The sequence below is a fragment of the Papio anubis genome, chromosome 16, assembly GCF_008728515.1.
Source record: "Papio anubis isolate 15944 chromosome 16, Panubis1.0, whole genome shotgun sequence".
Classification (NCBI taxonomy): domain Eukaryota; kingdom Metazoa; phylum Chordata; class Mammalia; order Primates; family Cercopithecidae; genus Papio; species Papio anubis.
The window spans coordinates 10758645-10774624 of NC_044991.1; the positions used below are offsets into that span (position 1 = coordinate 10758645).

General features: G+C 43.2%; 1 protein-coding gene across 11 annotated transcripts in view; it reads right to left on the reverse strand.

Moving 5' to 3' along the window:
- GRAP2 (GRB2 related adaptor protein 2) overlaps window positions 1-15980 on the reverse strand; it is a 78774-nt gene that overhangs the window by 36086 nt on the left and 26708 nt on the right. For 2 of the 11 annotated variants that reach the window (XM_021921579.2, XM_003905571.5), the window contains exon 1: window positions 10077-12269. The exons of 6 other annotated variants lie outside the window; for them this stretch is intronic. Coding sequence is in view for 2 of the 5 variants with exons in the window: in XM_009217337.4 (XP_009215601.3) it covers window positions 9708-9825 (118 nt within the window). In the remaining 3 variants the exon portion in view is untranslated. 3 more of the 11 variants (XM_009217340.4, XM_009217337.4, XM_009217330.3) reach the window with 3 other exon arrangements.

Consider the following 15980-nt stretch of genomic DNA (forward strand, 5'->3'; position numbering starts at 1 on the left):
TGCTTTAAGGCAATTGCAGAAATGGAAACAATTTCAGCTAATAGACTTACAAACTGTCGCTCTTTCCCTTTCCTTCTGCCGGTTCCCCCAACCCCCCGTCTCTCTCTCCCTCTTCCTCTCTTTCTCTCTCCTCCTGTCTGTGTCTCATTTGTCGCGGTTCTCTTACCTTTCCCTTCATCAACTTTCCCCACAATACATTCTGCTTTTTCCAAGTTCTTTTCTTTCTCCTTGAAAAGTTAATAACTTACCATGAATCCAGTTAGAGAAAGTGTATCTCGCATACTTCCACTTTTAATTCTCTGACACGTTTCTTATTAAAATGACACCATGAAAACATCAATCCAAAACAACAAAAATAAGACAAAAAGAGCCCACCAACCTTGCTGGAAATACTACTTCGAGCCTCACTCTGCTGCTAGACTGATGTATCACTTGACGTTTCCTAAAGCAATAACAATTGTCTACAGAAACACCGCGAATCCTGCTGGCAAAACCCAAACATAAGAGAAGCATTAACAATGCCGCCCCCCACCTCCAGCTCAGAAATCACTTAATGAACCCCATCAGAAGGGTGGAGGGTAGGGTGGGGGTGGCGGGGGTAGATGAGAATGACAGTCGAGAGAGACAGACAGACAGACAGACAGACATTTTACAAATCTCCAGGCTTCATTTTCTTTTACTTCTCATTTTCTATTCACATCATGATTTCCCCTGGAATATATCACCAGGATTTTATGGTGCCCTCATGTTCTCTTTTTTTTCCCCTCTTCCCTTCTGTTCACTTCACGTTTGTTTTTATTGATTTGGGCTCTGAAAGCACGGCTTATTTATCATGGATTTGAAAGCCTCCATCTTCTTGCTCTGTTTTCACCAGGGCTGTGACATTGTTCACAAATGCTGCAAATCTGCTCAGCACCCCCTCTCCTTTTCCTCACTGCCTGTGCCCTGGGCTACCTTAATTCTCATCTGGGCAAAGCACGAAAGTGTCAGCAGAGGACGGCATGACCACAATTACTTCAACCTTGTTGTCACTTTTACTTACGCTCCCAAGCCCTCATTTGTTGTTGGAATGCTGGTCATTTTTTTAGCTCACTGATCTCAAAGCTTGCAAAAGGGATCATTTATCCATAGAGAAGCTCCCCTTGCTTCATTTGATAAGTCTATCCCAGAAAAGTGGGAGGGCCTGACATTTTTACAAGTAAAGATAATTAAAAAAATGCCAGTCAAAGGGATAATATGGCAAATTCCTTTCATCAAATGAATTATAATATTCTTATTTTTGGGAAATTTAGTTCTTTCTAATTTGAGTTTGGTCAGCTAAGGAACACCTCTCGTATTTGTCTTGTTTAAAATAGTTCTCTTTCTTTTTACTTGCCAGTTTTGATTAAATAGTGCCCCTATCCTAGATTCTCAAAGTTGGAAGTGGTCCAGAAAGTCAGTCCTTCCCTAATTCATTGAGATGATAGAGAATGGGCATTGGGGAGGGCTGGGATTGGAAAGAGTGACCTGACAGCTTGGTGAATTATTTATGTTGAATCAAAAGTTCTTTCAGCCTGAATTCTGTGCTAAGGACCACAACAAGAAAGAAAAAGAAAGAATGAAAGAAGGAACGAATGAATAAAAGAAAGAGAAAATGAGAATCCCAAATCCCAAATTCTCATTTCTAAGCTTAAATAACCCCGGGGTCTTTGACCACCCTCCATGTGACAGGGTTCCAACTCCTTGATCTCCTGGTCATTTTCCTCAGGTCTCCTCTCAGTTATTCATTGCTTTTCTCAAAATACAAAATACATTATCTAGACTTGAACTCAGTATTCAAGATATAGTCTGAGCTGGGCTGAGTAGAATAGGATGATTTAATCACTTCATTTGTACATGAGGATTTTATAATTGTGTTACACTGTTGGCTGGTTTTTTGGTTTTTTTTTTTTTTGAGAAAGGGTCTTGTTCTGTTGCCCAGGCTAGAGTGCAGTGGTGTGATCACAGGTCACTGTAGCCTTGACCTCCGGGGCTTTAGGCATCCTCCTGCCTCAGCTTCCTGAGTAGCTGGGGCTACAATTGTGTGCCCCACACCCAGCTGCTGTTTGGGAATTAAGCAACAACAACTACAACAAAAGCCCAGGTGTTTCCCAACACGAAGATGGTCAAGATGTACCTCTCCACCTCTGCAACGGGTTTCTTGGAACCCAAATGCACGGCTTCACATTTAACTTTTCTGACTTTCATCTTGTTTTTGTTCTCCCTTTTTGGCCAATTTCTCAGCCTATCACAGTTCATTTGGGCATGGATTCGTACTTCTAACCCTCTGGTTATATCTTTCAACTCTTCTTTATAAGTGAGCTTCATGCCTTTTTGGGTTTTGTTTTATAATAAATGGAACATGGACTTTTGAGTCAGGTAGGGCTGGGTTCAAATCCTGGCTCCTTCATTCATGCAAGTTGGTTATCTTTGAATTCAGTTTCTTTACCTAAAGACCTCCTCCAGGTTGTCATTGACCCTTTAATTAACACTCTGAGTATCAACTTCAAACCTATCCAATTAAGTAGTTATCCTTCGGCCTATCTGTCCTCATTCTGATCTCTAGGGTGTCATGCAAAGCCTGGCGGAAATCAAACTGTACTGTGCCTGTGGCCCTTTTCTCATATGTCACTCTAATAACCCCACAGGAAAAAGAAAGAAACCGTAACAGGGTCAACTCTTTACAGCTAGGGGCCCATGGCAGGGGAGGATGCCAGAGTGGAAGAGCTCGTCCCTCCATTCTTCCATTCCATTCAAGGCTTTCCTTCATTGTTGCTATTTCCTTCCACCCCTTCGACAAACCCCTCCATTTATCTTTCTTTTCCTTCCTTCCTTCCTTCCCTTTCCTTCCTTCCTTCCTTCCTTCCTTCCTTCCTTCCTTCCACTCCCTCCCTCCACCTCCCTCCTTCCTTCCTTCCTTCTTCCTTCCTTCCTTCCTTCCTTTCTTTTTTCTGAGACAGGGTCTCGCTCTGATGCTCTGGCTGGAGTGCAGTGGCACAATCTTGGCTCACTGAAACCTTCGCCTCCCAGGCTCAAGAGATTCTCCTACCTCAGCCTCCTGAGGAGCTGGGATTACAGGTACCCGCCACCACGCCTGGCTAATTTTTTTTTTACTAGAGATGGAGTTTCACCATGTTGGCCAGGCTGGTCTTGAATTCCTGACCTCTAATGATCCACCTGCCTTGGCCTCCCAAAGTGCTGGAATTACAGACGTGAGCCACCATTCCCAGCCTTGACACACAACTTTCTGAGGGTCATTTTTTTCCATTTAGAATGTGTTAATGTCATGTTTGTCACATGACCTCCCAGATCCACTCAAGTCTCTCTTGTCATTTCAGGCCTTCAGCAATCTTTCCCCATTCTGTCTATCAAAATTAACTTTAGAAAATCACCTGCACCATGCAAACATGCTTTAGTAAATAGCTTCCCTTGGTTCTCTAAGCCCCCCATTGACATCCTTGTCTCTGCACTGGTGTTCCTTCTCCCATCAAACTCACATTGCTATGTATGGTCGTGCAGGTTGCTCACAGCACAAAGGCCTCAGGCTGAGGTTGTAGTAGGGGCTGAAATGTGCATCCGGTGCCCTTCTCATCATACTGTGAGTCCTGGTATGGGGCTACATCTGTCTAGAACTACCTTGTTTTTCTTACTTAAACAAAGGCACCGGGTCTAATCTCAACTGCTCTTTTAAAGCTTTACTCAGGGCCTGCCCGCCTCATATCCCATGGTCTCACTTTCTCTTACTCTTCTGGTGGACTTAACGTATCTACCCCTTGCTCAGTGCTGCCGCCATCTGGGTAAGGTGGGCAAGCACCTGAGCCTTGGAGTCAGACTGCCAGCATTCACACCCTTCTCTACTACTAGCTTTCTGGGTGACCCTTAGCAAGTTATTTAACATCTCTGAGTCTCAGTTTCCTCATTTCAAAAACAGGGATGATAATAGTGCCTGCCTCATAATGTTCTTGGGAAGAATATGTGGAATATTCATCTAATTCACTTAGTATGGTGCCTGGCACATAGTAGGTACTCAATAGTTGTTAACTACTGTCACCTTTTTTTGTTTTTGAGACAGGGTATCATTCTGTGACCCAGGCTGGAGTGCAGTGATACAGTCATGGCTCACTGCAGCCTCCAACTCACAGGTTCAAGTGATTCTCCTGCCTCAGCCTCCCAAGTAGCTGGGACTACAGGTGCATGCCACCACATCCAGCTATTTTTTTTTTTTTTTTTTTTTTTTGTAGAGACAGGGGTCTCCCTATGTTGCTTAGGCTGGTCTTGAACTCCTGGCCTCAAGTGATCCTCCTGCCTCAGCCTCCCAAAGTGCTGGGATTACAGGCATGAGCCACTGTGCCTGGCCAGCTATTGTCACTTTTATGCATAGTCCTTAATAGTTAACAACTATTAAGACGTGTTGTGGCTCACAAGAAGTATGAATAAGAAAGTGTATACCTCACCAAGTAGGGTTGTCAGATAAAATACAGAATGCCCAGCTAAAGGTAATTTTCAGATAAGCAACCAATAGTTGTTTTAGTATATGTATATGCCAAATCTTTACTTTCTCCACAGAAATCTCAAAGTGATGGACTGAAGCATTGTTCAGAGGAATAGCAAAGACTTGTTTGATCTTTACACCCTTTCATCTTGAATTTCCCTGCTGCCCCTCACCTCATGCAATGCCTGTCCCACAAGATTTCTTACAGGAAAACCGGGGAGTGGGCTAGCCTTTGGGATAAGCAGTATGAAGGTCCTACAATGAAGCCTTTAGACGTTCTAGTGAAGGCTGTGGTTTGGAATAGAAGTATGTAATCTCACTCATATACCTTGTGAGCCACAAAATGTCATACCTTCTGTTTTCTCTACCTTTCTTGTGTTATTTGTTGCTTTTAATATTGTGTGGGTCAAAAGGCATGCTTTTACCATTATATATCATGGAATACTGTGTGTTTTGATAAATAGGTTTTATATAGTGGAATTTCTGTTCTTATGAGGGAATTTTTCTTGAAGTCCGTATTTGTGGTAAAGCAGAAATCTTCTAAACTCTCTTACATATTCAGACATTTCTCTTGTGATTACTCTGGCATTTTACATTTTTACTCTCAAATTCACCATCTACTTTCTCATGCCTATAACTTGTCAGATTTTTCCATGCTTGGCATCTGCACCACAGCAAAAAAATTCCTGGGCACCAGCCCCAGTAAATTATTACTAGTCCCATCATGTAGTCACCAGGTTGACATTTACTTGTACCACCCATGTATCTGTCCTGATGACAATCCCTTGAATTGGCTTATAATACCCTATCCTTTCTTTATATGATTTGCACCATCCTAGAACCTTGTCTCTTCCTGGAACTATTTCAGAGGAAGTTATAAAACCACCAACAGTACCAAATGCGGTTCTGTTGTTTGAGTGATCTTCTCTCTTTAATAGCTTTTCATTTCAAGTCCTCCATTACTGACTCTTTGCACAGATTCTTCTCTCCCCCTCCTCTCTCTGTACTTTCAGGAATTGGTGATTTCTCCCCAGGTTTGTTTTCAGATTTTCTGCTGCTTAACTTCACAATGCTGTCTTGCCCACCTTCTCTCTCTCAGGAGTATCCATATGCTTTGCGTATTCGTTCAACAAACATTCCCTGTGTCCCACTCTGTGTCAAGCCCTGTGTAGAGCACGAAGATCCAGTGTGGACTAGACAGCCCATCTTAAGACCTCAGACAGTTCAGTCTTGTAGGAAAGACAAACAAGCCAGCCAAACCAGTGAGATCAGTGTGATAAAAGGAACAAACCTCAAGTGGTTCAGGAACCCAAAGGGCAGGCTCTTAATCTAGCCTAGGATGCAGACAGGTGCAGGAGGGATTAGTGGAAGCTTCCCAAATGAGATGACAGTTAAACTGAGTCTTGCAGACAAGTAGCTAGGCAGAGTAGAGAGCTCATATGTGACACACAGAGAGAATGGTGTGTGCAAGAAGTTGGGGACCCAACTGGTTCAATCATGGACGGGCAGGAGATGCAATCAGTGATTGGACTGGGGGCAGATCATGGAGGACATTGAAAGCATGCCAAGGACTTTGGATTTCATACCAAGGATGATGGGAAGTCACTGGAAATTTGATAACATTTGCATTCAGGAATGTTTAATCAGATGGCAGTATGAAGGACTGGAGGGCAGGGTGAACTGAAGATGGAGAAAGCATTGCAGTAGTCTTGGCTAGTAATGATGCTCTTTCTTTTGACACTGGGTCTTTCCATATGTTTTTATCTCCATAGTAAGTGCTTTACACATTATCCCATTTAAAGCATGCAAGAATCTCAAAATAAGAACTGCTATTGTATCCAGCTGACAGAGGAGGAAAGTGAAGCTCAAAGGGGTTAAATAATCACCCAAGTTCATATGTATCAAAAAATGGTGGAGCCAGGATTCAAACTCAGTCTGTGCACTTAACCACTATTTTCCCTTGTCTTAACTCAAGGGAATCACTGTGAATCATGACCAGTTGGAAGGGGGCTAAAAGACAAAAAAGAGTCTAGAATGGTGTCATCCAATAGAAATAGAAGCAAGTCACAAATGCCAGCTACTATGCCATTTTAAATATTTTGGTGGCACATTAAAAAGTAAAAGAAAATTATTTTTTAATAACTTATTTACTCCAATATGTCCAAAATATTATCATTTCAATTTGAAATCAATATAAAATATAATTGAGATACTTTGCATTATTTTTTCTAAACTAAGTCTTTGAAATCTGGTGTGTATTTTACATTTACAGCACATTTCAATTTGGACAAGCCACATTGAAGTACTTGGGATAGCATAGGTCTAGAATGACTCTTGGGTTCCTGCCGGGGGCATTAGGATAGATGTTGGTAGCATTTTCTGAGGTAAGGGAATACAGAAAGAGAAGATAATTAGAGGGGTGTTTGAAATGCTTGTGAACGATCTAGGTAGAGACTCCCAGTCAAGGGTTGGCTATGCAGGTGTAGAACTCAATAAAAAAGTCTGGCTAGAGCCATAAATTTGGGTGCTATTCCAATATAGATGATTGCGAAAACCCTGAGTGAGAAGGAATTCACCTAGAGAGATTATGTAGCAGGACTGAGCCTTTGGAGACAGCAGGCAGGGATGGGACACCTTGGTCAGGTGGAGGAGTTTATTTGTTCAGCAGGAGATGCATCTCGCCTTTGAATGGGAAAGGAGGAGGACAAGGATGCAGAAGGTAAGTTTGCACAGGTAAGGAGAGTGAGGAGAGGCAGGAAGTAGGTGGCTTTCTAATATAATGTTGGCAGGGGTTCTCAGCTCATTCTATTTTCTTTCTTCTCTGCCACACAAAAGGGAACGCTAGCTTTTAGCCATGACTATTCACAAAATCTACACAAAGAGGCAAACAAAATGTAAATATTTGTCCAGCTAGGGACGAAAGCCAAGATGAACACTCCTTTTTCATGTCACTATAATCATTTCCTCCTCTCTCTCTCTCTTTCTCTCTTTCCCTCTGTCTCTCAGGAAATTGCAAAAACAGTACAGAGAGGTCCCCTGTACTCTTCACCCCATTTCCCCCAGTGGGGACATCTGACATCACCATAGTACAGTATCAAAGCCAGGAAACTGATATTGCTACATACCATTAAATGGACTTCCATCTTCTCTTTTATAACTTCCTAGCAGGAAGTATTCTTTTTTTTTTTTTTTTTTTTTTTTTTTTGGAGACGGAGTCTCGCTGTGTCCCCCAGGCTGGAGTGCAGTGGCGGGACCTCGGCTCACTGCAAACTCCGCCTCCCGGGTTCACGCCATTCTCCTAGCAGGAAGTATTCTTAGTAAAAAGCATAAAAATGTGTGAGATGTAATGCTCAACCAGGCCAAGAGCTTTACGTGTGTTCAGGAGGTTTTATCTCTGTAACTAAATGACATGCATCAAATACCACACCAAATGTCACCTAAATGCTCAGGTAAAAATTACCTTCTTATGACCGTATATAATTTGCACCAATGTTATATGGTTAGACCAGGCTCTTCACTGCCTGTTTGGCTTTATCTCATTATGGAGAAGAGCAAAGACAAACAGACAGCTCTGTTGTTCCCATCAGCATCTATAATGAGGAATCTGTGACTCAAAAGAGAGCAGCAACGTGCCCAAGCCTGAATTACTGTACAAACCAGGTCTTGCTAACATTAGAACTCAAGCTCGGTTTATGACATAGCACTGTATCTTGGTAAATGGCTACTTCATACCCCTGTCTACACAGTAGAAAAACCAATGGATTAGGAGGGAGTTAGTATTCAGATGGGTGACTCCATTCAACTTTCAAGTGGGGAGGAACCCATAGCACCCAACACAGTAGGCTCCTCCAGAAACGCCAGGGATTTAATCAGTTCAGCTTACTAAACAGACTCAAAGAAGTTGGGCACATTCCTTAAAAGCAGAATCAAGCAAAGAAAGCACTGAGAAATCTCTGTGCTTCAAGGAAACAAAAGCCAACGAGAGAATATTAAGCCAACTTGAAGGGAACAGTGGCTATCCATCTGCCTCTGCCAAGGTTCAACCAAGGTGAATAATCCATTTATTAGCAAAGAATGAGGGAAGTCCCAGTATTTTCACGTAAGTGGTAATTTGTTAATGGGTAAACACGGAACGAATTTCTTTCTCCCTTGGAGATAACTGAGCTCTGGTTCTCAAAAAACAATATTTCTGGCGAGAGATAGAAGACCAAAAAAAAAAAAAAAAAAAAAAAGTGTTTCATCCATTAAGATTTGGAAAGCAAAGGAAACAAGTGCATTTCTGGAATCTGGGTGAAAGGAGTTTGGCCTTGACAATTTCTGAGCAGCTGAAGGAGGAAAATGGTAGCAGGAAGAGGCAGGAACACGGGTGGTCAGATGCCTTTCTGGAGAGTGATCTCTCTAATGACATTTCTCCTGTCTGGGCTCCTTATATATTTGTGGACCTGCACCTTCCTACTTACATGTCCTCGTGTGGTATCTGCAGTACCAGTAAGAAAATAGTTTTTATCTAATCCAGGAAGGCAGGCCTGAGAGCAATTTGCAGCAGTGAAGACAAACTATCGGATGAAGGAGACAGAAGGACAGGGTCCCCTTACCCTGTTGTAGCCATTGGGAAGGGGCCTCAACCCTCAAGTGGTGAGACAGGGCAGCACACAGGGGATGGAGGAAAATAGCCGAAATCAACTTGGCCCTGGAAATGGCCATTATCAAGTAGTCAGGGGTGAGAGGAAAAAAAAAAAAAAGTCATGCCTTGGATCGATTGGGCCTGGACGGACCAGGGTTGAAATCCAGCCGTGAGATCAGTTTTGTCATTGACCTCTCCCATGATGATGTGATTCAGCCATTCGTATCCAATCCTGACCGTTTGTTTGGGGAAGAAAAGATGCCGCCTGCATTTTGAAATCTGGGCAGATGCTTAAAAAGACCCTGCTCTCCATTCAGACAACAGGAACACCACCAGATGTGACTTAAACATGCCTCCCTTTCAGCTGTTGAAATGTGAGCAATTCCTCCCATTGCTAGCCCACTGCAAGGGACTGTTTTTTTCAGGGTCTTTCAATCCCAGGGCTGATTCATATCACAGGGATTCCCATCAAAGCTCCACAAATCAACAATGAAATAAACCCAATGCCGGACCAACTTGTACACGCCGGTGGGCCGAGAGGGTGGGGGGTCCAGTCGGGGCACTGTGCCTCACCATCACTTTCCATTACAGAGAAGGTAAGTGGGGACAGCATGGCCGGCAGGGGCAGAATTAAACGTGATCCGTGACATCTGCTTTTTCTTCTCTTTTCAGATTTCACAGAAGTGAGCATGAAAAAAAAAAGAGAAGAAGAGGGGAGGAAAACTAAGGAAAGACAAGTTCCTCTCTGGGAGAAGCAATTCTAGTCCTGAATTCTCAACTGTGCATTCCACCTCAGAAAGCCAGTGACCGCATCAGCTGAGCACAGGGTGACAAACTGGGCTGGATTCAGGCTGGAGCCAGGCAGTGGGTGGCGGCTTCTGCCTCAATCTTTCTGCAGTCTCCCTTCCCCATTCCAATCACGATAAATATATTTATACTCACTTGATTATGTCAGCCAGACAATACTCCCCTAATTGGCAGTGATCAGGATTCCAGAATTGTTTGGGCGAACCTGCTGTCTCTCTATCAGGCAAAGCGATAAGGGGCCGCTCATGCAGTCCCTATTAACAATTTCCAGTGGAAAAAAACCAATCCCCCGACTCGTGCATGGCAATGAATTTTCCAAACAGCTCCTGAGAACCAGCGATTGAGGAACTCAGACTTAACATGAACCGGTCCAGCACAGAAAGGTTTTATGACTCTTCCCCACCCCCGGCTTCAGTATGTAGAAAAAACCATAGCCACTTCCTTATGCTCAAGGTTCCTTTGTTCTTTTGCTTTTTTGCTCTTTTCCTTTTTTTTTTTTTTCTTTTGTTGGGCTTACGGAGCTAACTGTCATTTTTGGTTCTTGGTTCTTTGTAAATTTCGGGACATCTGGCACACAGTTTATTTCATTTGCTAGCTCTGGTATTTGTAGATACGCACACTCTCTGCTGCGTGTGCATGTTAACACTTCACATGTATAATTTATGCATGCATAATTTGGAGCTTGAGAGGATAGGTTTATTTTGATGTTTAAGTGTAACTACACAGCGCCAATTCGATTATAAGTAATTAGTCAATAAATATTTATCAAATGAATGAATATACCAAGAAGACAAATATGCAACTGTCATTCATTTATTTATCAGACATTTCAATACCTAGCGTGTACCAGGCACTGTGCTAGACGCTGAGTATTCAATGATGCGTACCCACACTTTCTTTCCTCAGGGAGCTCACAGTTGAAGGATAGGAGGCAGACACATAAATAGACAATTGTAAGACATCATGGAGACACAGTGACTGAGCCCTATGCAGGGTAGCATGGAGCTCCAAGGAGGAAGCTTGGTCCACCTAAGGGAGGGGCTGAGGCCATGGAGAGTCTCCTGGAGGTGATGAGGCCTAAGACGGGAGGGAGGTAAAGGCTTCAGAAAATGAGGACAACACAACCAATGGCAGGATGCAAGAAATAATAGGGTGTTGTGGGGGAAGCAGCAAGGCAGGGAATTGGCAGAGATGAAGTCAGGGACTCAGGGAGGTACCAGATCTGGGGGCTTGGTGTAGAGTAAGGGAGAGCAGCTTCAACTATCTCAATTAGGGCAAGAAAACATAAACAACTCCTTCATTCGTCCAAAATGCTTCTGGATTGCACCAGAATTGGTACACGCACACCTCAAAGCAGAATTTGAACTGGCCTCAGAAGCACTGCTGGAGCACAGGAAGATCTGAGGCCACATGCTGAATCTGTCATTGGGGAGATGAGCAAGATTTAGCTTCTTTCTAAGTTGAAGAGGAGGACTTGGAGGGCTCCAAGATTCCTCCCAGCTTTTACATCTATGCCACATGGATTCTTTGAGGTTTGTGTACAGGCCACACTTGGGCCTATTCCAAGTCCAAACTGGGGTGCTAAAGGAATGAGGCTGGTTCCAAGCAGCACACAGGATCACAATATCATTGTCTTACAGTGCAGAGACAGGTAGGCACATTGAGGCACAATTTCATATGAATCCCTGAGAAGTATTCACAGGAATGTAATGTATGATGGAGACATCCCATTGTCCCCAGGCTGGGTTAGGGTCTCATGATCTCAAGTCTGAAACACATCCAATTAATTTGGAGCACCAATCCCTGATAGATTTAGTTTCTCAAAAGCACTGTTCAGCTCACATCATTTCTACTCAAAACCTCTTAATAATTCCACCTTGCTTGTAGAGTCAAGTCCAAAGTCCTTAGAGTGGCATAGCATTCAAAGTCATCCCAGTCTATCCCCACCCTGCCTGCTGTAACCCCCACCTGAGCTTTGGTTCACAAATGTTCCCACCCCTCTGCCTTTACTCACTCCAGCTCCTGACTTCAGGTCCAGCTCAAACTCAAGTCCATCTCCTTTAGGATTACTGTCTTGTTACTCTTGCCCTCTTCCGAACCAGTGGAGAACTTACTAACTATGTAGTTCATTGGTGACTATTAACTTCACTTTGTGGTTTGAGTTTTACTTCAGCTACCTTGTAAACCCCAGAGGATGGGAACCGAGCCCCACTCCTCTTTGCAGTTTATAGACTTAGCACATTGTTCTACTCACAGTAAATATTTGCCGATGAAAGGGTATCCTACATTGTCATTTTTTTTTTTTTTTTTTTTGAGACGAAGTCTCGTTCTGTTGCCCAGGCTAGAGTATAGTGGTGTAATCTTGGCTCACTGCAACCTCCACTTCCTGGGTTCAAGTGATTCTCCTGCCTCAGCCTCCCGAGTAGGTAGGATTGCAGGCGCCCAACACCACGCCCGACTAATTTTTTGTATTTTTAGTAGAGATGGGGTTTCACCATGTTGGCCAGGGTGGTCTCGAACTCCTGACCTCAGTTGATCCTCCCACTTCGGCCTCCCAAAGTGCTGGGATTACAGGCGTGAGCCACTGCGCCCAACCATACATTTGTCACTTCTGTGAGGCTACTGCATAAAACCCATGGAAAGTACGATGGTGGTGATTACTGTCACAGTGCTACTGCCCAAAGTTCTTCTTCCCTCTTCTAGGAAAAAAAGCGAATCTTGGAGAGAAAGGTTTGGTGTGACTACTTGGGAGTAATGAGAATGTGAAACATTTCTCCCGCGATTTATAAACAGTATTTTACATGCATTTCTTGGGAGCTTAAAGTTCATCCAGGAATGAGTATTTCGTAGATCTAAGGAGCATATGTGCAATCCACCAGGAGGAATAATCACTGCGCTAAATTTAAAGGAAGAGTGATTGAACACTCCAGCCTGAAAGTAGAGATGGTTTAACATCACATGGCTGGAGAAGAACAGGAGTGACTTGCTTAATTTCTGGCCCGCTACGTTCAGTTTTTATGGTACATGTGCCAGCGAGCAGCACGTGGGATTTTTCATAAAAGAGGAACTGGCATTAAATCAATAAGGAAAATCACCATTTCCCTACTGATCAAATGGCATTTAAGGAAGCTGAGTCCTGCCAATATGTACAACCGTGCAGAATTTGTAACCGGGCAGTGAAAACCACCATCTAAGCTGGCAGTTGTGATTTTCCCAGAAGCAGGGCTGCAGGGAGAAAAATAGCTTTTAAACTTCAGTTCCATTTTTGCAAATTGGATCTTTTTGTAAAAACTGTTTTAAGTCCAGGTTTGTTTGTTGTTTTCCTTTTCTTTCCTCATTAGTAAAGGAAATGACTGTTTCTTTTTACCCACATGGAAATTCAATCATTTACTCGGTAAGTATTTAGCACCTATTGGGAGTCAAACTTAGTTTTAGGGGCTGGGAATGGAGATGAGGACAAAAGAGACAAAATCCCTGGCTTCACAAAGCTTACCTTCTAGTGGGGAGGCAGGGGAGACAATTAATAATCTTGAACCGTAGATATATACTATGTTAGGCATAGATAACGGAAATAATGCTAGCATCTCATATTTGAAAACACAATTGCCAGAACATGAAAAATGAAAACTCCTGCATGAATACTATCTTAGCTCATGTATGTCCCATATACTAAGAAATATTTTAAAAAGAATAGCTAGTAAGAAATACACATACTGCTCTTTGCACACGAAGTTGGCCTTCTCTACTGACCTTCAGCAGAACGGGTGTCTCTGAGGCGCATTTCTGAGAGGTGGATTTGTGCCAGCCTATATGAGTTTCATTCTGGCACTATCTGGCACCATTGCCCTCACAGTTATCCACGCCAGAAATCTGGAAATTTCTTCTGGACTCCTCCGTGTCTTTTCCTTCCCTTTCTCAAATCTGGCATCTTCCACTAATGGGTCTCTAAACACTATCTTTTAAATATACCTGAATTTTTTTTTTTTTTTTTTTTTTTAATGGAATCTTGCTCTGTCGCCCAGGCTGGAGTGCAGTGGTGCAATCTCGGCTCACTGCAACCTCTGCTTCCTGGGGTTCAGGCAATTCTCCTGCCTCAGCCTCCCGAGTAGCTGGGACTACAGGCGCACACCGCCATGCCCGGCTAATTTTTTGTATTTTAGTAGAGATGGGGTTTCACCGTGTTGCCCAGCTGGTTGCGAACTCCTGAGCTCAGGTAATCCGCCTGCCTCGGCCTCCCAAAGTGCGGGGATTACAGGCGTGAGCCACTGCACCTGGCCTAAATATACCTGAATTTGATTTCCATCTTTCCATCAGCCCTCCTTTGTGTGGGTTTTATAGTCTTTCCTCATAACCCCGGCATCCTACTTCTCCTTCCTGACTCTAAGCTCAAATACCTCCACTCTCCCATCTTCACTGCTTCCAGAGTGATTTGTGCAAAACAGATCAGACTGTGCCATGTCTCTTCTTGCACCCTTCTCTGGTTCTGCATGCCCGCACGATAATGCTCAGGTTTCCTAGCCTGGCCTTGGCCGACCTGGGTAGCTTTATGACTCTGCTCCCTTCCTTGACCCTGGGCCTCAGTCACGGCAGGCCCATGTAAGGTTACCTAAATTTACAATGTGCAAATCATCCCTGGGTGCTTCTTCTTTGACTATACTCCTTTTTGTACTCCTCAATTCTTGCCATCCTTTAATATGGTGCAAATGTCACCTTCTCTGTAAAGCTGTTCCCTGAGCTTAATCCTCCCTCCCTTCTGCCCCAAGGGTACCCTGGCCTCACCTGCTCATTTCAAGTATGGCACCCAATGGAAAGGCATTTGTAATGATTTGTTTGCTTCTGTGTCTTCTCTCCCAAGCCGCAAGCTCTTTCAACTGAGAAATATCTTCTTTGTGATCTTACAGCACAGCCCAGCCTCTGGCATACAGCAGTCACTTAGTAAATGTTGAATGAATGAATGACCTATGGTCTCTTCCGGTTTGGCTTGTCCTAAGCTATGCATCTGAGAATTAGATGGTTCTGGCAATATGATGGAGAGAAACCAACTGACAATATGATGGAACTCAACTTTGCTCTTAGGAATAATGAGTTTTGGGGAGGCTTAGGCTGGAGGATTGCTTGAGCCCAGGAGTTTGAGCCTGCAATGAGTTATAATTGTGCCACTGCACTCTAGCCTGGACAAAAGAGTGAGACCCTGTCTTGCCAAAATAACTAACTAAATAATAAAAATAGACACAATGGGTTTTAAACATTTGAGCTAATGAACCAAAGATGGTAAGGAATTTCAGTACCAAATTTTCCTAGACAATATATCTGTGTGTACTACATCTGGAGATGGTTCAAATAAATGATTAAAACATGTAAAACAGAACCATTAAGTAATCTAGATCATTTACTGCAAAAGAGAAACTTGAAGAGACTTAATAATGGTTTTTAATAAAAGATTATACTCCAGGGATGGCTAAACATCCTCCTTCTCCACAAACACAAAAGAAGAAGAAATGAGATGAAAGCGCTTCAAAGATTAAAGTCAAAAACAAAAAGGAATTGAATGGTTTCCTGCCAGGCAGTGTGAACTCATCTCAAGTCACTCTTACAGATAACTCACATTCAGAATCAGGCACAGTTCTAAATGTTTGCTACGTATTATGTCATCTAATCGATCCAATTTTCATAACGAACCCATGCAAGTTTGTTTTAATTTTCTTATTCCCATTTTACAGGTGAGGAAATAGAGGCTCAAGGTTGTTAAGTAGCTTACCCAGGTCACACAGCTGAGAAACCATAGAGCTGAAATTCAAAGCCAGGCTGGCTGGCTTGTGAGGTTTTGGTCCTACTTCTAAGCTTCCTGCTTTGCTAGAGGCTGACACAGATGTCAGACCTCTGTCTGGGGATGAAGACCTAAAGCTAAGCTCAAGAAAGCTTGAGAAGTTCAAGTGGCTAGCTTAAATTTAAACGAGAAAATCCCTGAATACACAAATGATTCTTCATTGCCAGGGCAACCAGCTCTCTTGGGGTCATTACATCATTTTGTGTGTGTGT